At 37.4% G+C, this 22,802-nt stretch overlaps 1 protein-coding gene across 2 annotated transcripts in view; it reads right to left on the bottom strand.

Moving 5' to 3' along the window:
* Positions 1-802: 802 nt before the first annotated feature.
* LOC145998437 (sodium-coupled monocarboxylate transporter 1-like) overlaps positions 803-22,802 on the bottom strand; it is an 89,845-nt gene continuing 67,845 nt past the window's right edge. For both annotated transcript variants that reach the window (XM_083134844.1, XM_083134846.1), the window contains exons 8-14: positions 19,946-20,054; positions 12,778-12,887; positions 10,727-10,910; positions 6,745-6,831; positions 5,154-5,311; positions 4,010-4,169; positions 803-1,637 (exon numbers count right to left, since the gene is read on the bottom strand). In XM_083134844.1, coding sequence (XP_082990970.1) covers positions 1,494-1,637; positions 4,010-4,169; positions 5,154-5,311; positions 6,745-6,831; positions 10,727-10,910; positions 12,778-12,887; positions 19,946-20,054 — 952 coding nt within the window. In that variant the 3' untranslated portion in view covers positions 803-1,493. The remainder of the gene's footprint in view (positions 1,638-4,009; positions 4,170-5,153; positions 5,312-6,744; positions 6,832-10,726; positions 10,911-12,777; positions 12,888-19,945; positions 20,055-22,802) is intronic.

Below are 22,802 nucleotides of genomic sequence, written 5' to 3' on the forward strand. Positions count from 1 at the left end.
AACAGGAGTTTACTTATAAAAGCTAGAGCATAAATCTTTACATGACAGAAATTTACTTCTTGAAACATCAACTGCTTTTAGCCTTACTGTGCCAACTCAATCAATAAATCAACTACTTTTTTCTGAGTGTTATTGCGTCTACTGGCAGTAAATAAACTTTTCTTTCAAAAAAGAAAGTTTTAAAGATTTAGCCACACTAGAATATTATGTAAAACCATCAAAAGTTTCTGAGTCTGAATTTAAGTTAGCTGTTCAAAAATTTAAGATTGGACTTCCTATGTCACTGGAACTCTGAATTATCACAGCCGCCCTGCAAAACAGTTTGTTGCTTACATATGGGCAATGAGAACAGAGGTGAGAGGTTCAATTTTCAGGATACGCCACTGCTAAACAGGGTGGCCTTTATGTTTAAAAATGAATGACATACGAAAAAAAAAAGATGAGCACTATGTTGAACAATAATCGCAAACCCTCAGTTTGTAGACACCAAGTAAATGTGTTAAGAAACAATGAGAAATTGTTACTGACCATAAGCAAGTACATTTTAGCCTAAGGCTCAATGTGTATGATTAGCCAGCCTCTCTAAGTGCTAAGGTAATTTTACAAACTACAAAACAAATAAATCTTTTTCTGAACATGTTGATTTAGTACTATGACAAGAAACCATTCTTTATGGTGACAAGTCTTGCTTTGCCAATTGTAATAATTTCATTTCCTAGTTCTTTTTAATAATAAAAAAGTCCTTTGTCATGTGTTAGCAAAGAATTCAAGAAATGAAAGTGCAATACAGATTTGTACTTGTAGCTTGTGTATACCGAAAAATGATGTTGTAAAGCTCTGAAGAACAACCAATCGAATTAAGGAATCCATGTGCTATGAAGAGGATGCAAAAGCCATTTTAATTTGATTGCTCAAGTGATCTGTAAGGCACTCTAGAATAAGGAAAGGGAGTACGGCACAACACAAGAAATGTCATTGAATATCAAATGTGCCAGAAATGAAGTATTTCTTGCCGAAATGATAGTTCCACTTACGTTAGAACAGTATCACTTCTTTTGGTAGAGTATATTGTCTGATATTTGTTTATCAACTAGTCTTCTACTTCATGCAAAGACACTGTTGATGCTCTATCAAGAAGTGGGGTAAAAAGGACGTTAGACAATGCTCTCTTTACACACTACTCACCTTAGAATTAAAAGAACTTAAAAATAATAGGCAAGTATTTTGAGACATACTATAGTAAATACTGGCTCTATAATTGTACTTCGTATAGTGCGTTCTTAGTCAACCGACACCACCTTTGCAAGTCACTAAAAGTACTGGAGTGAGACTTCTGACACATCCATGTCTCCTCCTGTGCACACAGGATACAGGTGATCTCTCAAAATTAATACTGAATGTTCACAGTTCTAAGCTTCAAACAAAGTTATGGAAAGCTACAACAACCTTGTTTTCGTAAACAAGCATATAAAAGCAAATAGTTAACTTTGTTGCTAAGACGAAATAGGTATATCACTTCCTTTTTCTTTTGAAGTTTCAACATCACTACGAAGAAATGCGGGGTTGTCAAGTCCTGATTTTTCTATTTGAGGTTCGCTTTCTATTTTCTTTGATGTGTCTGTTGATCCAGTTTTCACCTGAAAAAAAAAATAATGAAGTGTGAAATGGTAAGAAATATGTATGGAATAAAAAGGATTTCACGTATACACACAATTTACAGCTGATTTAAGTGTCGGAGCAGATATTTTTTCCCATGTGAGTTTCACAAGTGCTATTCATTCAAGAAGACTGAAAATAGAAATTCGCCTTTGAGATGATTGTTACACATTTGGGAAAAAATAGAAATTCCGTCTCAATAAAACAACCAATGCTTTAGTTTGTCTATGAGGCTATTCCTGTATAAATAAAAAAGCGTGTAGATATAGGTTTCTGTAGACGATCAAATCACTTATGTTCTGTATTTCTATGGTATAATTCTTTGTGGCATCATACATGTATTGGGTAGTGTGTTTCATTTAGTTATTTTCACAAAATTATCAAATTTGCATGTGCTGTAACTTTGGTAAGAAATGAAAGCAGTTCTTGTTTCAATTAACACATAGCACACAGTACATTTACACACAAATGTTAGTTGCAGTTGTTAGTATGTTAGATTATTAAGACATAAGAAGCAAACAACATACATACTCACTCACATACAAACAACAAGCAGCTTGAAAAAGGTGAATAGGGGTAGACTTTTGTCTATTAAAATTCCTTTTTCACACATACAATATTATTTCAATACACAAGTATGTAAAGGATTTCAAATTCAACATGTCATCTTCACAGAAACTCATATTCTAATGACCAAAGTCTCCTTTTGCAATTTATATATGCACTCGTATGGTTCTTCTTATTTTCAGGTAAAGACTTGAGCAGGGTAAATTAAGACGACTTAAAAAAAAATAATTCAAAAACTTGTCTTTATTGCTGTTGGTATATTTAAAACTGGTTACATTCAATCACATGTATATTTCTCCATTTAATTCGTACAATAAAATTTTAATGAAATCTTTGCATGTGATACACCAGAATATGTATGCTGTAGAATTTAATTGATGTTGATAATTAAATTGTTGGTAACAAAGAGGTTCTTTCATAATAACCAGTTCATATGGCATGAAGCCAACATAAATATCTCTCCGTATTTCAACCTAAAGTCTTTTGACTTCTAGTTGCACTTTACAATAATTTTAATGGAATTTTCAAAATACAGTACTTAATCCATATAATTTTTGAAATCTGCATATTATAACAAAGTCTTCTTGCTGCATTCCATCCACAAGTTCTGCACGTTAAACAACTGAAGAACAACATACAATTTGTTTCTATTTATCATTACCCTTTTCAGTTGCCATATTAATAGATACCTCGATTATAGCTTGATGCAACATATTTAAAACACATAGGCTGGTAATTAAAGTACATACGAAAATGTATTTTCAAAACTACACAAGCAGTTACTGTGATAGACTAGGGTACATAGGTACATAATCACACAAAACATATTCTACTTAAAATTTGTAGTGCACTATCAATGTCACATGAATAGCTATATACACATAAGCACAAGAAAGCATATGGCATCAGAAAAAAACACAACTATATTTAATGACTAGATTAAAATGTTATCCAGAACATCTAAATAGGATATAAATGCAGATATAGCCACACATTTTGTGTTAAAACACACATTGTACACAATTATGAATGGATTCTCTCACTTCAAACAAAAACTCACTCATAAGTAGTTTCTTGTGCACCCAAACAAATATATAAATATATTAGTGAAGAGAGATGAGGTGCTTTTTAAACACTTTTCTGTAGTTTTAACTTTTGAAGCTGTCATGGTGCGTGCAATGGCTGCCCATATTTGCTGTTATTTTTGTTAAAACAAAGAGGTAGTTATCCGGAATACACAAAATTATACAGAAAAATGCTTACAAAAAAAATGAATCCACACAGACGAAAATTGCAAAAGCAACATTTAGTAAAAGTGAATCTCACTGAATGAACTAAAATTGACTATATACATTTTAAAAAAAAGTTTGCTCATGATATATTCTTCAGCAAATCGGCAAAACTAAAGCCATGATAATTTTTACACAATAAAAAGTAAAAAGCTAAGTCAAAGAAAGCATACATGAATAAAATTTCGTATAAAAAATCATAAAAACTAGCACACACACACATATCAACACAAACACTACACACCAGTCATTCTATATAAAAGAGCACACACATTCACACACAATGCATTTATTTACATATTATATAGGTGGTGATTTCATCAAAAGCAAGTATTGTTATGGAACTCTCACAATATGAAATTTGTACTAAATAGACAATCGTTTGCATCAACTGTCATGTCATGATAGCAAACAGATCTATTTTTGTAAGTTCTATATCTCTACTAAGCACATCATTACAAAATAGATCGGCGAGGCATTACTTGTGGTTTTCTTACCTGAGACCCCATTAATAGAGGAGAGAGCGTCATTAATGTTGGCTTAGGATGCTTGGTTTTGCATACAAAGCTCACTGCCAGGCCTACAAAGAAAGTAGTTACGATGGCAATGAGGGAGTACCATAGGAAGGACACTTGGTACAAAGCGAAAGCTTCCACCCTGAAAAATCAAAATCAGATACTTTACTATGTGTTGCATTTATTGAACAACAATACAACAACAGTAATACAATCACTATAATGACTTTCAATTTGTTGAATAATCTTTACCAAATAAGCTGTGACATTCAAAGTAAACCTTTCGTTGGACTCAACTACTCAGAACAATTCCATTTGCATGAACAATGAATATTTGATGAAGCATTAGAGAAATCGTCTAACAGCAGCTTAAATAAACTGTATATAAGCCATAATATAAACCACAATCATTATACCGACAATGATGAAACAAATGTATATACTTTGCCTGGTATCATTACTCCATTTACGTTGTTTCTGATTTATGCAAACTAAATCTAAGTCTAAAGTAATATGTCATTTGTCTATCATAGGGATATCTATTAAGCCTAAAGACTTGTTTCATTATATTTTTCTTTTTCGTGATACCGGGATTTCACATTTTAACACTTAAACTCTTGCAAAGGGTGTGGACTACTTCTGTACACACCCTCTTTTCACTTTTCAGAAACGGGATGCAGATTCTCATTCATGGGTACATCGAAGAGGTGTCGATCCTTTGGACTTCATTTTCCTGATTGAAAATAGTCAATATAACTATTTCATTCCATTTTCCTGCTCATAATAACATTCAAGAAGCATCTTCAGCAGCTGAGTCCCTCCCATAAAAATCTCTGCGCATATAGTTGTATTACGTGGTCTATTTATGGCGAGATTATTTTAAACATGTTATGATGGAAACATGTGGTGACTCTGTAGTATCAGAAAAGCTGATATTGCTTGCTCTTCAAGAGAGAATTACAGTGCAGCCCTAGGTAGATTACACTGGAATTTACTTTCAGCATTGCTAATTATTTTTTTTTATAGGTTTCAAAGTTCTAATGGTAAGCTGTGTCAAGGTACCCAAACAACTACATTTACAATACATGACATTTACTTACTGTAAAAGTGATGTAATTATAGTTACCTTGGACGTGCAGGTGATAGTGTGAAGTTGTGTGGGCAGTTGTCCACACTCGTTGGCAGAACAGTGAAGACTGATTCCCCAGCTTCAACTGCCACTTGAACGCCAACGGTCATCCATCCAACCAGCCCAACACCAGTGACCAGGCCGGTTGTGGCTCCCTGGAAAATGAATTATTATTCTTCGAGTTAATCTTCAGATGCTCTGATAGACATTTGTTAAATGGTTGAACCTCTGCAATATTTAGATTCAAATATATCTTTAAACTGTAATAATTCAAGGAATGTATGAAATCATTCACGTTTATAAATACAACACCATTAAGCCTTGTTTCCATGATTTGAAAAAATCTATATGCTGACCAAGGTAGAAATTTATTTTATTATAAAACATAAACTAAACGCAACATTTCAACCTTCTAGCAAGGTCTTCTTCAGTCTCTGTACCATGTACAATATGTTGTAGTTTGAAATGTCATATTTTTCACAAGATTTATTAGTGTTTATGTATTAATTTCTTGTTTACACAATGCTTTGTGAACACTGTAATTGGGCATCTGTCTGTGTGTTCGAAATAAATAAATAAATGAATACAAATATTTCTATCAGATTCTTATGTTGTTGTTAGTTGTGAAGGAAATTAATGACTTTCATACAGGACTATTTAATTGTTAGGAAAAATGAGGCTCTGTGTGTGATATATCCATGAGACTCATTTCTCTACACTGAAAGTAACATGAATATTAGTATCCCATAATTATTACATATTGTTTTATGTATATATAACACAGAACAAAATTTGACACCGTGTAGAGAAGAACCTCTCTTGACAACTATTTTGTGACCCTACAAACGGTCAAAAAATACATCATATTTGTATGCAGACAGGTTCTAGTTATTCTACAGACATAGGCGTAACTTTTTGGAGGCAAGGGGGTACTCGCACCCTCCCAAACTTTACAGTTTTTTTTTCTTTTTCAAATTTACATATTGGGGATATTTTAAAAACCTTCTGAAATCGGATGTTCATGTTCTACCGCGCCAAAGTTTGGCCCCAAGTAACACATATGCACAGATTCATTGTCGTTGAGATTGCATGCATTGCTGAATAGAGTTTCAAGGTGTATAAATACTTTGAACTTACCTTTCTCACGTTTTGTAAACGCATTCCCATTCTCCCTCTTTTTTTAGTCTTTTAGAATTCTTATTCAGATTCATGTTCCCTAGACATATAGATAGCATGAGACACCTCAAAGCTTGAGGCCCTCAATGGTGTCATATGTCGCGCACCTCTAACAGCGGATATGTGTTCATATTATTTCATGTATTATTATATACTTGAAAAAGGATTCTTCATTTTCATTTTGTAAACATTCTTGCGGGCCGCTTTTGGGGGATTGAGGGATTGACTCCCAACCTCTCCACCGAAGGTGCTGGGTTCGAGTCTTGGAAATGTCTGGTACGTACCCTACCCTCCCTTCATAAATGTAATCAAATCATCACTTTTCCATATCGTCGCTGTTAGCTTAAATGTGCAGAAAAGCAACGTAAATTTGAAAAAAATAATACCAAAATTTATTGAAAACAATACTTACGATAGTATTAGCCCACGGCACATATATGCCTAGAAGCAAGACGCCAAACAAAGAGCCTGAGAGGAAACTTGTGAGAGAAATGGCCACCTGAAAAGGACACAGATTATTAGAATCACATATAGTTTTGTCATTAAGTAGGCAACTTCGACTAAGAGTGAAATTATCGTGACTCAGATCGAAAGGAGATGTCATTGCCTGAGATAAGGGAGAAAAAAACACTCCGCAATTTCTGCTCTTCGACCTAAATTTATTCATATATTTTCTATAATTTTCTATTTTTCTTGTGTGAAATCATTTCAAAACTTTCATACACCACTTCGCTAGAACTTTTTCTATGGGGGAAGGTTCAGGCAGTTGATAAAACGTGAATAAAAATATCAATAATAATTATTTTGATAATTATTATTACATCACATAATACTGTAACTATTATAAACTAATAAAAATAAACCTATGTTATTCTTAATATATTATTATTGCTGCCATATTATCGATATTTTATTCTCTGGAAGACTTCTACTAGATCCACCAAATGAGTGAGTGCCTAGAACAACTGTTTTTACTATTTTATGTCTAACGAATTCATTTAATTTGGTTTTCCTGTTCGAATACTAACACGCTGAACTATCTTTAGTATAAAAATAACAACCTTCTTGTTTTTCAGCTTGAACAGGACTAGGCTAATTTCCAGGGAAGGTCGAAATCCCCTCCCGACATACATGACGCCAAGGGTATAGGCGTGCGCACGGGAAGGGGCAAAGGTGGGCAATTGCCCTCCCTAATCATAGACGTCGGCATTTTTTCCCCACGGAGGTGCAAGCAAGGATTTTCCACGGGGCACATTACCCCGATAATAGTGTTGCATTTAATATAATACACCTCTATCTATACAATAAAAGTAAAAGAGTGAAATGCAATGAGGTATTTTCGCTCTCAACTGAACTTTCATTTAGGCTTTGCCCCCCACCCTAATCAGAGGGTTTGCGCACGCGTATTGCCAAGGGATATTTTGCTCGACCAACAAGTAGAACTGCCTACATGTACTTCTCGTACTCGCTACTAGATGGCAATTGCAGTTCAACAATCAACAACAGGCTCGGTGAGGTTGGTCAGTTGCAGTACAGCGCCTTGAATAACGTAGTGTGGAAAACGACCCAAGAAACTGGTTCCCGAGACGGATGACAACATAGATGGCAGTGCGATCAGTATCGGTGCTAATTTTCTTATGAAAGTAATGCGGCTTTGTTAGTTTTTGGAATATATAATGTAGATTGGTTTGTCTTGAAAGGCGGTACGTGAATTGATGGAAACAGTTATATTTGTGGAGTGATTCACAGTCACGAAATGGCATTAATTTGGAAAGAAAAGTAAAATAAAATGAATAAATAAATAGCATGCGTGCGTAACACAAGAAGAAACATCGCAATGTGATTCCGGACATCAGGTCTTGGACTGTGTATTAGAGTTTATTTTTCTCTGTTATTAGAATATAAATAGTATCCTGAGAGATATTTCATACCGAGGCGACAAACAACAAGTGTCGCTTGAAAGCGAACAGTCGGTAATCAATGCAGCCTTTCGAACCGTAGGGACACAAGCTCTGACTGCACCGTTTCCTCAAGGAGATTTTAGACCAAAGCGACACGCGACAAACGATACGAGGATTTCACACCAAAGCGACACGGGTCCTTCGGTCCAAGGCAACTTTCATACCGAAGCGAGAAGCGACACATGTCGCTTGGAAACGAGCCAATCAAGAGCAACATTTCACATTGTAAAGACATGACGGACAGCACAGGCCAGCGTTCGGTTGGTGAAATCCTCAAGCGATAAGTGTCGCGTGCCGCTTTGGTGCGCAATATCCCTAAAGCAAGACACTCATTGCATCGCGCATGCGCGAACAACAAACCACGGCAACACGTTGCAAGCTATTGAGGAAATGGCCCAGTTTGAGCGACACACAAGCGACAAAGCGACACGTGTGGCTTATCGTGTCGCCTAGATCTGTTGTTCCCTCAATTAGCAGCAAAAGCTTGCTAATAGACTGAAGTGCCACTTCAAGGCTGTCGCTTGTCACTTAGTTGGGAACTCCCCCTGTAGCGCGTCGCTTCGGTCAAGTAGCATGCGAATACGACATATGAACGTGTCGTTTGCTGTTTCGACCCTCATGCGCAATGAATGCTATTTTACAGTCTGGAAGTGTCTGTGTCACTAAGTCACATCAGTGTAAACATCCCGTGTCGCTTGTCCCATTGGTCTGAAAGTTTCCTTACACTCATGTTAATGGCATTAAGGAAGTTTTGTGGGTTTCCCCTTGTCGTTTCATGCAATCATCATTATCATCATTGCCGCGATTAGTTTAAGGCGGAAGAAAGGAGACAGTAAATATAAAAAATATAAATGCTTCAGTGTGTATATCTTTAAAATAAATGATGATGATGATAATAATTATGAACCTAATTCATACACAAAAATTTAGTTACCAAGAACATTCCACGCGTATTTTTTCTCCCGTATTAATAATGAAAGTATAACGATAACCGGACGTGTTCGACTGTATAGAATGTTCGTTAATATCTTCGCGACCACTGCACTAAATATCATATCAATTATCACATTCATAGAAATGCTTCATGTAAAAGAATCAGACGTTGCAGCGAAAACTCCATTTACTTCCATTATAAGCAGACGAATACCTGCACCGAGACCAACACCAGCGCCTCTAGCAGTATCATATTCGAGGAGTGGAACCAGCCAGAGCGCCCAGAACCGTGCCGTTTTCCACACTACGTATTGAAGGCGCTGTAGTTGCAGAATGGTGTATTTATTAAATCCACAAGGCTGCATACTTTTCGGCAATGACGGAACCGTTAATGAACACAAATTATTTTTCTATTGGTCTGTTACACACTTAAGAAATGGTATAATACATGGTTCATTCTCATTTTCCTTGAGGGGGATAAAAAAGTTTCTTTGCCGGGGATAAAATTTGTGAGTGGGGGAGAGGAATCCCCAGCACCACCCCCGTTAATTCGCACAAACGTCGTGCTTATCCAGCTGAGTGTTAGATCATTAGTTTTTTTTATGGCTGGACCTTTGGCCTATGTCAGGGAGGTTTATGATTTTCCAAAATCTGAAAAAAATACTAATGCTTAGAATTTCTTCTAGAGTAGCGGTTCTCGAACTTTTTTCTCATTGTACCCTTTAGTCGTAACTAATCGTCTAATATACCCTCACCATAGGTTTTCTCCGAATAGTGGGTTTTGGGGATTTTCTTGCCTGTCTGATTGGTGGGGCGTTTTTGATATGTTGGAGGCGTGTATCTGCAATAGAGCAAAATGGCATTCACGCTGTGTATGGAAAGGAGGCAAACAAATAAACATTAGAATCCTACGTTTATTATTATATTAGGTGTTCCTACGTTTGCAATCTACTTAAAAAAAACTTCAACTTTCATATATTTTTTCCAGAGTTGTTGAAAAAAAATAAAGAACAAAAATATGTTTGTAAACAAACTGTCAAGCACAATTTTGGAGGTTTTTCTTGTAAAACTTCAGAGTTTCAAGTGAGAAGGATGTGCCTGCAGAGCCTCACACAGTTTCTTCATGTCTGGTTGTGAACTTGAAACTTTCAAGCAGAGATTCGACTCCAAATTTAGTCTATTATAGATTTGGAACAAGTATTTTATTTCAAAACTTATGAAGCTAAGATAAGAGTGTCAGTGACAAAATCAGTCTTATTTTCCTGTTGAGTGATAAAGCTATGAACTCTCAAACAATGAAGTCTATGAAGCAAAAATGTTGTCGTGTGAGTATTCTCGACATTTCTCTTCGGAGCTGATCGCGTACCCCCTTGAAGTCGTTCATGTACCCCTGGGGGTACGCTTACCACAGTTTGAGAACCACTGTTCTAGAGCATACACGTGCATCTTCGCGTGGTAGGTCTTGTCCCATAGTATGATGCAAATTGAAGGAATTCTTACCGGTACCAGTCCTCCAAGGTAGGGAACGACGAACACCAGTGCGAAGGACAGAAGGCCGAAGCCCAGCGCCAGAAGCTTGACGGTGATGGACGTTCCACGTTCCGACAGTCCCTGCTTGAATTTCGTTCCGTTGAGTTCCGAGAACCAGATGGCGGCGAGGGAGTTGACGCCTGTGGACACCGTGCTGGAAAGACAAGACGATTCACTGTAGTCAACACCAACATGGAAAAGCACAAACATACAGGTATTGGACAAAATAATGGAAACACGAGTTAGAAGTGGGACATATTTTCAATGTGCCTGGTAATACTGAGCACGGCGGAAATCAATCTTCTCTTGTTTGTTGCAGGTAGTATGTACTGTGCACTGACAGTAGAGTAAGGAAGTGTGGTAGTGCACGTTGTTCAGGTGTAGTGAGTGACCAGTATAGCCGACCTGACGGAGTTTGAAGGAGGTCGAATTGTTGGTACCCGTTTCACTGGAGCATCTGTGAGCAAAACAGCAAAGTTATGCGGTGTAACACGAGGCACGGTCTCGAAAGTCATGACTGCATACACAGTGCACGGTGAAACAGGGTCTGCTAAGCACAATAGTGGTTGAAAGACGAAGCTGCAGGAAAGGGACCGCCGGGCCTTGAAGCGTATTGTGACGTTGCAGAAGAAAACAATGGATTCCAAAGTGACTACAGAACTTAATCAGCACCTATTCACCCCGTGTCATGCAAAACAGTGAGGCGGGAACTGCATCAAATGGGTATCCATGGGCGTGTTGCTATTGCGAAGTCCCTAATAACTGAGACGAGTGCTCGAAGGTGACGTGCATGATGCAATGACCACAAAACTTGGACGTTGGAGGACTGGAAACATGTCATTTGGTCAGACTAGTCAACCTTTACCTTCTTCCCCACTACTGGACGCGTGTTTGTATGGCGAACACCCTCGGCAGCATACGATGTGGACTGTCACCGCCTGACTGTCAAACATGGTGGCGGCTCTATTATGGTCTGGGGCATTATATCATGGTATTCGGCAGTCCTCTTGTCACATTACACAGTCGGGTCTCATAAGCAGTGTATAGAGAACTCTTGGATAACCAGATCTACCTAATGGTGCAAACCTTATTTCCAAACCGGAATGCCATCTTCCAGGATGATAATGCCCCCATTCATACTGCTGGCACTGTTCAACAGTGGTTTCCAGAGCATGCTGATGAGGTTCAACATCTTCCCTGGCCCACCCAGTCCCCAGACGTGAATATATTATTGAGCCTCTGTGGGCTGTTTTGGAATCCATGGTTCGGCGTCGATTTCCACCTCCTTCGTCTCTACCTGAGCTGGAGGCTGTGCTGCATGAAGAATGGCTACAAATTCCACTCACCACCATTCAGGACTTGTATCAGTCTATTCTGTCCCGGATCCAAGTTGTATTGCATGCTAAAGGTGGCCCAACACCGTATTAATACATGATGTTCCGACTTCCACAGGTGTTTCCATTATTTTGTCCAATACCTGTATTTGCATTCGAGATGGATCTACACCGGCGTTGAATCCAGCAACTTTCCTCCTGGGGTTATCAACCTTTCCGTTACAATGAGGTTGGCATCAAATTATAATACTAATAAAAGTAATATTTTAAAATTGTTTGTCCCTTACTTCTAATATGTAATTGAGTTGAATTAAATATAAATTCCGATAAGGCTACACAAGCACATCACAGCAATTTCTCAGCATGCTGTTGACTGGTAAACCGTTAAGATAGCGGAAAGGGGATGAAGTTAGTTGCAACAATAGGAGCTTACCCTACACAAGCCCTTCCGATTGAGTTTCAATGAAATGGAATATTTTATACTAGTATATTACTGCTAGTAGCAGGTGCTCGAGGTGAAGGGCGATACGGTATCCCCCCAGGTAGCAAAATTTTCGCATATCTTCTCCCCAACTGTCTCGTTGTCACCATGTTAAATCCTTTTCCACTTGTGGAGGAGATTTTTCCACCAGGACCGCCCCCTGAATTCATCACTGAACTACCCCCTCATATGGGGGGAGTGCTCACCTTAGTCCCGCGCTGAAGATTCCAGACACAAAGATTCCAGGAAGTCCAGGGAAGTCTCCAAGCGTGTCCATCACAAATAAGGGAAATAGCTGATCTGCCTTGTTCACCACCTAAAAATTGGAAGGAGAAGAATTAAATACATACAATGCTAAATATGAGTAATAAAGTAATAAAGATTTGCATACGTAAAGAACAAGATCGAAATTCTGTAATAGTTTAACTTCTGATTGATTTAGTTTATTTTACTTCGCTTGTCTGCCACTTTCGACTAATTGCGAAGATGATGAGTGATGATATGATGTAATTGATGAAGAACACACCCATGCCCAGGGCCGGATGAAGACGAAATTGGGCCTGATCCTAAAATTGATAGCATTAACTTGAAATCTTCGGTGAACAATAAACACAACGACGTTATAGTTACGTCACAGCGCAAAGAATAATAGTAACTGTATAATGAGTAACGCTGTGTCTAGGCGTCCGAAATTGGGGCTCCAAATTTAATTCTAAGATTTATTTTCAGGTTAATATAGCAATAGAAAACTGTTCAGCTTTCGGAAAATTCTCGTCTGTTTTCATCTGGGCCTATTTCAGGAATGCTGCAGCATCCTTAATCCGTTGCTGCCCATGCCCAGGCCGGGCTTCGAACCCGAGACCGCTGTGCTAACTACTCCACGACGGAGGTTGGCCAGTTAACTTTATTTTATACTTTATAGTATTTAAAGTATTATGCATTTCCTAGATATGTAATTTTCGTTCACGAGTTATTATTACTTTTCTTATCGGTCATGGAAAAGGTACCGATACGGAGTACTGTCGTGGACCGCCAGAAAAGCACTGGTTATATCAAATACAATAACAAAAATAACACTAAGTTCAGAGGGGCACAGAGGCGCAACCACGAATTATTGTCTGGGGGGTGGGGGGGTAAGTACGAGAATGAACATAACAATAATAATAGTAGAGTCGAATTACTTTCGGAACATCTCCAGCGAACTGCGCGAATCTGTCTAGCGAGCCTAGTGGGCATGTAGAACCTGAGCAACGGGCTTAGCGATAGGTTCTGGGTTGAGATGACGTCAGCGGCTCGCTTGGCTAATTGGCTGCTTCGAGAGTTGTGACTCGTTCCGATGCTTCAAATGCATAACTGCCAAAGATGTTACGGAAATTATCTTCCTCTCATAATAATAATAATCGGCGTTAAAGCATTTGTGTTGCAACCAAGGATTCGAAATATTTAATTTTTTCAAAACATTCAATTTCCCATTAACTAATAATGGAAAACAAGCACACAAACTGTATTTCTGTATGGCAGAAAATTCATGAAAAATGCATTCCGAATGTAACTCTTGTAATTCTTGTCATGTAACATGAGTAATTTTCATGTAAAACGTGTATATTACATATGTGCAACATGCTAACACTAAATTGCGTAAGTATTCAAAGTTTCTTTATGCAAATATATACACGACACATATTAATTAAATACATTACATAATCAATTCATTCACCTCATAACAAACAAACAGCAAAAATTATATAAATTGTCTCTCAATGTGCACGCCCCTTTTCCTCCAAACAATTGTTCATGCATTGAAGACAAAATCAATTAAGAGAAGTCTTACATCTCTCCCTGGTAATTCACAATGCAATACAGAAAAGAATGAAAATTTTTAGATCAAAATTTTTGCAAACTGAAATCAATATTGATCTAATAGGGTGCAAATAATTTCACGGGGTCGCCATGGCATTCTCTCTTTAACAACTTTTTTCATTTAGATCGTTCGGCATCCAGGGCCGACTCCCGCCGCACCCTAGCTACGGCTCTGAACTTGGCGAGACTAAGAAAAGCAGGTAATGCGAGCGAAGCAAGAAAATTTTACGAAATGTGTTTTTATTTGCATAAAATTTGAAATCGAGAGGTAATTGACCCTCTGTGCCCCCTGCAGGTGCCTTTGGCCGTCAATGTTTACTCCCCCTGCTCCCTCTAGAATTGATTTCCGACCAAGGTTGGAGGGGAGGGCAATGCCCCCCTGTGGTTGCGCCACAACGGAACAACGGCAAAAAGTTGCCAAAATTTTACTGTTGGACCAAAATATACTATAGTAACACGATTAAGCCTTCTTTCCATGTTAGGAAAACACTAACCAACATAGGGCCTCCCCGATGGCGCAGTGGTAGCGTCATTGCCTTGTAATCAAGGGGTCCCGGGTTCAATACCCGGTGGAGGCACAAGTGGTTCGTATCCAACTTTAAACTGTAGGTCCAGTCCCGATTAGCCTTACTGTGCATAAAGTGGACTTAAAACAGCAACTCAAACCAAAACTGACCAAGATAGTCTTTATATTTAATTAAACACTTTAGAACGTAATGTTTCAACCCTGTATTTTCTTCAGACTAAGGACAAAACTAAAATATATATATACAGTAGAGCGTCGATTATCCGAACGTCGGTCAACCGAACGACCTCTTAACCGAACTGTGTACTCGCTCGCACCTGTTACTCTCCCACCCTACCGTCCATCATCCAGGCGTATGTAATATGTACATATTTTTGTTTAATAAACTGTACCACATACTATATATTCCTACTAAAGTTGCCTTTGTACGTTACTTTGTAATACTTAAAGAGATGCCTGTTTTTATGAATAAATTTACTGTACAGTACTTCTTTTTGGCAAATAAACATGTACAGTTCGATTATCCGAACAAACCAGTTTTCCGAACACCCATGTCCCCCAATTACTTCGGATAATCGACGCTCTACTGTATATATTAGTTTCCTTCTCAGCCATGGAAAGGTTGCAGATTTTTAAAAATTTGGTTCTTGATCTGAAGAAGACCCTGATATAGGGTTGACACCACGTGTAAAGTGTTTAATTATATTGGCCAGCATCTTTAGTGTTCTTCCAAAATATCCTGCACCATGAACTTCAGTCTGACGTAAGATACTAAGTGACAGACCTGACTTTTTCAAATTACTGAAGTATCAACTACCATGTTTTTCAATGCAATTCGAATGATCAAAGCGCCCAGAACGTAAAATCGGGGAAGAAGTTTGTGTTTTTACTATTGTAAAGACCGAAGGTGGTGTGGCCACAGGATGACTTCTTCCAGTTCATCGGAGCAGCCCTGGTTTAGTTTCCGGTGCGTATAAGTTCACGCGCAAGAAATTAGGTGACGTAATAAAAAATAAACTTTCAGTGATTTTCTTGTTCAACAGCAGTCATGCTTTGCCACGCTTGACTTATTAATTATGCAGACTTGGGGAGGTCAGTCAAGCGTTCTTCCAACTTTACTGTTGAGTAAATATGGCTTTCAAGACTTTTTTTAATGTTCCAAAAATATCGTGATCGTTCGAAGGTCAGAGCATCATTGGGTGACTAAGAACAATGTAGATGAGTTGATCTATTACACTTCAGGCACGTGTCTAGAAATATATTTCGGGGGGGAGGGTCTGAACCAAGTGCTTCAAAATAAAATAATAATAATGTTTAAATTAAAATTATTATAATTGTATTAAATTAATTAAAATAGTACTAATTAAAATATTCAAATTAATTATTATTATTTTAATAGGTAAAAGGACGATATAAGGATAATGATATAACAGCATTATCTAGCTTTCGTATAGTTAAGGTCGTCAAAATTTGTAAAAAGCAACTGCCCTGGCAAGAAAATTAATGTCAAAAGATAAAGGATTGAATATCAAAAAAGGATCAATCCAGTTGACGAAAAATAAAGTTTCTGGCAATATTTTATGCATATTGTTATAGTAATAAATCTTGCATAAATCTTCTTCGGAACGTTCATTCAAAGTCGTATGATCCCAATATAATCCTTGCCTTCCAATAAGTTCGGCGGAAATAAATAATCCTCTATTAAATAAAAAGTATATTTTTACGGTTAATTTTAGTTATTTCATTATTTAATTTTAATACTTAGTAAGTCATTCAGGGGGTCCGGACCCCCTGTACCCCCTTCCCTAAATACGTTCTTGCTGTTAGCGTCCATCTGAAAACCCGACTGACCAAAATACAGCCAATACAATCATTCCCACTTGATCACTTCTCAGTTCCACATCTAAACCTTAATTCACCTTCAACTATTCACAGCTACTTTCATTTCCAAATTGTTTTACACATGTCTGACAGCGTTACCTCATCAACCTTTCGTATTTCGTTAGATAGAATGTCGTTGTTCACCACAAGATTAGTACCCAACTGCTTTACGGAATGTTCGAAGTGCATACAACTTCAATGTTATTTTGTTTCTGGCCTCATTCACAGAACATATTAAAAAAAACTTATCAAATGATGTAGTTTCTATACTATAAAAGACCATTCATCTATCGCTTACTACTTGCATACATATACGTAAATACTTCATAGACATGCACCTGCACCAGAACGCACGTATTTAGGATTAATTGTCCATTGCTCTTTGTAGTTAATCCAATGGTTGTTGTTTTATATTGAATGAAACTGGCTGTTGTATTCAACCCCAAGCAACAAAAAGGTAACGACGCTATTGTGTACGGGTAATTATTCGCAAATAAAATTATCCGACATGACATCTGGTGAGATTCTCAGGAAGTAGTACTGTACGTAGGACACTGTGCTGTGTCGAAGTTATTCAAAGCATGGGGAATGTGCGAAAGAAAAACGTATAGGCGTGCGCAGAACTTCTAATTGGGGGGGGGGGAGACGTTTAGTCGGGGAAAGAAGATGTGTCACATTATACCCTCAATGTAGCAATGGAAATGGAACTCATATTTACTTAATAAAGGAAAGCGAAATCCATACGAAAATTATGCTTTTCTTAAACTAAAACTTTCACTACATGCACTATTGCAAATTAAAGGTACATACTGTATATATATATATATATATATATATATATATATATATATATATATATAATATGTGTGTGTATGTGTGTGTATGTGCGTGTGTGTGTGTAATGAGAGGCCTCCCAGATGGTGCAGTAGTGGCGTCGTCGCCTTGTAATCAAGGGGTCCCTGGTTTGAGAATGAATTAATGTCTTCAATGTAACCAGAAAAAGAAAGTGAACATGCTAAAAATCATAAAACAGCTTCAGCACTTTACATGTTGCAGTTGAGGTAGTATCAGAATCCTTCAACCACTTAAGTCAGGGGTTCCCAAAATTTTGACGCCCGTAGTGTTTCAAGATCTTTCTGTGATAAGTTCGTGCGAAACAATGTTTTCTAAGATGTCACCTGTACAACCTAAAATGCGATCAACATGAGATAACCTCGCTGTGCAGGTTTGTGTCAGTAACATAGTGGAGGTGTTTAAAACACTTGTACCAAGTGAAAGAAGATTATAACATTGTATTTAGGATATTTTCGTAAGAATGCAGGAGTTCATTCTAAGATTGAAAAAACAGTGTTTACACAATCCAATATTTCTAAGTAGATTGATTGATTGAAATGGTGTTTAAGTCCACTTTATGCACAGTAAGGCTAATCGGGACTGGACCTACAGTATAAAGTGGTATCCGAACCACCATGTGCCACCACCCCGACTGTTTCATTCAGTACGATGTTATTTTTCAGAGAAGATAGTCTGGTCATGAAATTGTGAATTCTATTATTATTATTAAACCAGTAAGAACTGTAACGATATGTTCACAATTTTCTCCTGTCCCAGCTTTTCAAGTACAGGTCAATTGTTTTAATTTCAAATCGTCTCCGAGAGCCTCAGTTACAACACGAGGTGCACATGATACAGTATTGCTTTGAAGAACCAGTATGTAAGGTACCTCAACCCAATATGGTCTAGTATACAATATGGCCTATTTGCTGTTTTTAAGTATTTACATGGTTCATTTAACAGATGACACTAGTATGTCATTTACACTGTCCGAATTAGGTGAATGAACCTGTTGGCTGTACCTATAGTACAGTATCTTGAGGACAAAGAAGCGAAATAGACGGATATCGTTATTGTGTTTTACGTGATCTAATATTGCATATGGAAGTTACTGCATCTTCGAAGTGATAGGTTGTGTACATATTATGGTAGCTCACAATTTGTACTTTACAACAATATACTCGTACTTAGTTTAGACTTTAATCTAAAGTACTGTTAATAACAAAGGAAAAAAGAATACTGTGTAAGGTGGACTCAATATAGCCTACATAAGAATATATCGTGAAGGACATGCGCAAATGTAACATTTGTTACTCTTATATTCATGTAGAGTGTGTGGAACTCACTAAGGATGAAAAAGGACCCTTCATTTGCCCAGACTATGATGTGCAATACATGGTCTTCTTGTAACAAATTGTGACATGTCACTCTCTTGTTTATTAGTTTGTAAACAATGTTATTTCTTTGTGCGAATCTCATTTGTCATTATGCAAATAAAATGTAAGTGTATCAATATACTTATCTACCTATAAAAACAACCTTGTGGCACTTTCTTTACAATTTCTGTTGCATATTTTGATGTGAAAGAACGAAATGTATAAGTAGGCCATATTGGATACATATGTACCCAATATGGTCTAAACGATTTTTTTTAAATAAAATCTTCCTTACATCCATGTTATTATTTGGAATTGGCTCTAATTTTCAGTAAACGTCCAGAAATGTCCCCTCTTTTGAATCCTGCGATTACTTTTACCTTTCTGACTTTGTACACCATTAGGAACAATCTCAAACCTTAGGTGGGCCAATTTGGCTTCAGGCACCTCCTTATATATTAATTTCGTCTGATTTTTCTATGTTATTTGTGCCAATCATAATTAAATGCTTCGTTCTCAGCACAGCTTTACCTTTGCTATATATACACCCTGGTGTTCACAATATTTAAAAATATAGCGTAACTTCGAAGTTTTCCATAACATCCATGACCACACGCTACTAAATAGTACCTACTACTAACTGAACGTAAATAAGGGATGTGTTATACAGCGGCCATATTGGAAGCGACACTAGCGCTCAGGTGGTAATATCGCGAATTCTAGGCTAATAACCAAAGACTAAACCAAATCAAATGCCTTAAACGTCAGAATAAAAACAGATGGTAAAGGTTCCCTCCTCATTCAGCACCTACCTGTGCATTCTTTAAACTACACTATTTTATCAGCAGTCGATAAATTTTATTTGATATAACGCGTCACACGTCAAGCTATACTTACATGGGAGCTGAGAGGATCACAGTCGTAGTACTTCGCGTAGATCAAGAGTCCCGCATAGGTAGTCAACAGCACCACGATTGTCCAGCCTACAGCGTTGATCCACACGGCCCTGGAATGACAAGACAGAAATGCTTAAACAATGTAATTCGGTTGTACGAACCTAAGTTAATCTTCGAATTTCCAACTGCATAATCTCAATGTTACCAAGAAAGTTACTGATTGGGAATTTCTGGGGAATAAACTACGCTGATGGAGAATGCTCCTTTGATGAACGAGTTCTCATTTTGGGGGACAAATACCAGAGCTTTATTCCAGGAGGCTTATTTACTCTAACTAAGACCTTATACTCATTGGCGTTCTGTGGCTATGGAGAAGAAGGGGTTGGGGGCTAATTTTTCTGTGGGAACTTTCACCAGTCGTGGCACAAGTTGCAAGACTCTAGCCTTAGTTGTGTAACAACGTAATATGCAGCGAAACAGTACGTACTTAGCAGCATCACATTATGGTGTGGAGGACTGTCATGTATGTGGCCATCTTCAAGTAAAAATGTTATTGCGAGATGCATACAACGAAAGTTTTTCATATGCATCACTGTGACAGTGGGACAGCAGGTGGTCCTTGGCCGCCCCTGCACCTTTCCCTTTTCCATTGACGCCATTCCTGTACCTGGTTTGATTCCACTAGAAAATGTCTTTTCTTGATTTTGCACATATTTATGTGCCAGAATGGGGTTCAGGACTTGTGATTTGGGTTCTGTGAATTGATGATGAAAATAATTTGTAAATCAGAACCGCTCTGGAAAGCCAGAACGGAATCCACTGTGACTCCGAGATTATGCATGCCTGTCTCACTGTCCGGGGAACGTTATTGAGAATGTTATTAAAAATGTTATTAATACTGTCCTACCATGTAAATATAAGAGTCGAAATCAGAAACCGTACAAATGGAAAATGTTATATTTACACTATTCACAAATGGTTAAAAAAAAAAAAATTACATGTAATGTAATGTCACTCACGAGGATCATGCCCTCTGTTCTGGATCCCAGAACAGATATCACATAATTATATCATGTATATATTCCTATGTATAGCATTGCAATTTATTATTATACCTATTATAAAATGCAATCAAATTGTAATATATAGAGAGAATTCGGAGAAACTGACGTCCTGGTATATTTTTAGGAACCACGACAATAAGAGCATACCCTCGAATGTATGCGGGAGGAGGCGGGCTTACTTCGGTGGTTCCCCCCTTTATTACATGTATTGATTAGTTGTAATACGTGTATATTGGTTGCTAATGGTTGATAAGTGTCTATAATTATATTATAATGCAAATTTAATATGTAATGTAATGCAATGAAATAATGTAATAAATGGCATTATTATTATTATTGTATTTATGTCACGCCTTATAATTCATGAGGCTCAGTGCTGCGATTTTAACTGTGAGAGTCTGAAAAGAGAAGCAAAATAACTAGAATATAAATAATAAATATAAATTAACATTCCTCCTTTCGGATTGCAATAGATGCTCTGGTAGATCAGCTCTTGTGAACTCTTTCCAGTTCTTCATATTCGCCACGTACAACAGCAAAGGTAGCAATTTCTATAACACTAAATCTCCAAGGATACCTTTAGAACTAAGGTCGTTTCTGTGTAGCCTACGGGGTGACCCTTTCCGAAGATACCCATGTCAACCTCCCTTACACGTAGTACACCCTGGACTGAATTTTGCTGACTAACGAGGCTCTGTCGTCTGGACTCATGGCCAGTATAATCCTCCGAGGGGCTTGAGTTGTGTGCTGTCCTTTGTGATTGTCCTTTTTCATCGATCACCATTCATCCTTATCTTCGCGATACAAGCAGGCCTTCAAAACTACGTGCATCAAGCAGCTGAAGATTAAATTATGTCATACACTAGTTGCTATTGTGCTATTGTTCATATTCTGAAATAACATGGATTTAATCTGTATTCAACTAACTAACTAACTGTCTAGCCTTCTTAAACCCAAAGGTTTATGGCTGCAGCATCACAAGCCTTCCATATGTCTCTATCCTGGGCAAGATCAATCCAATCTTTTCCATCCTTACCGATTTCCTATAGGTCCATCTCATGTTATCCCTCCATCTTCGTCTTCTTTCCTATTCCATTCGTGCCACAGGCCTGCCCACCTAAGTCTTTTTGATTTAATTATTTTAATAATATCTGGACATGAATACAAATTATGCAGTTCTAAATTATATAACGTTCTCCACTCACCTGTCTCTTCATCCCTTTCAGGCCCAAATATTTTTCTAAGGATTTTATTTTCAAATGCTCTTAATTTATGTTCCTCTTTTAATGTAAAGGACCAAGTTTCACATCCATATAATACTTTAGGCAAAATTACTGTATTGTATATTTTAACTTCTAGTTTCTTAGATATTGTACGCGATGATAAAAGTTTATGAAGAGAAAAAGTAACACGCATTTCCTGAATTCGTCTTTTAATATCAGTTTCATTTGTTAGTATTACTCTTAAGTACTTGAATTTTGAAACTGATTCAAACGAGTTATCAATAATTAAATTTTGATTATTGCCTAACACTTGGTTTCGGCCTCGTATTTAATCTGTTTTCAACTTCTTTCAAATAAACAACTTTCCTATCAATGCACTAACCACAATTATTATATAAAGTAGCGATATTATGTGCTTGATTGCCAAGGGAACTGAAGCCTGAACGACGACCTTCCCCAGTAATAACTTAAAGAGAACATTTTAATTAGTGATCCACGTCACTGGCGACGATGACAAATGCAATCCGAAGGCCAGGGTTTGAGTCCACTTGAGTGGCACTCGCAAAACGGA

Source organism: Lepisma saccharinum, chromosome 14 (assembly GCF_977018435.1).
Source record: "Lepisma saccharinum chromosome 14, izLepSacc3.1, whole genome shotgun sequence".
Classification (NCBI taxonomy): Eukaryota; Metazoa; Arthropoda; class Insecta; order Zygentoma; family Lepismatidae; genus Lepisma; species Lepisma saccharinum.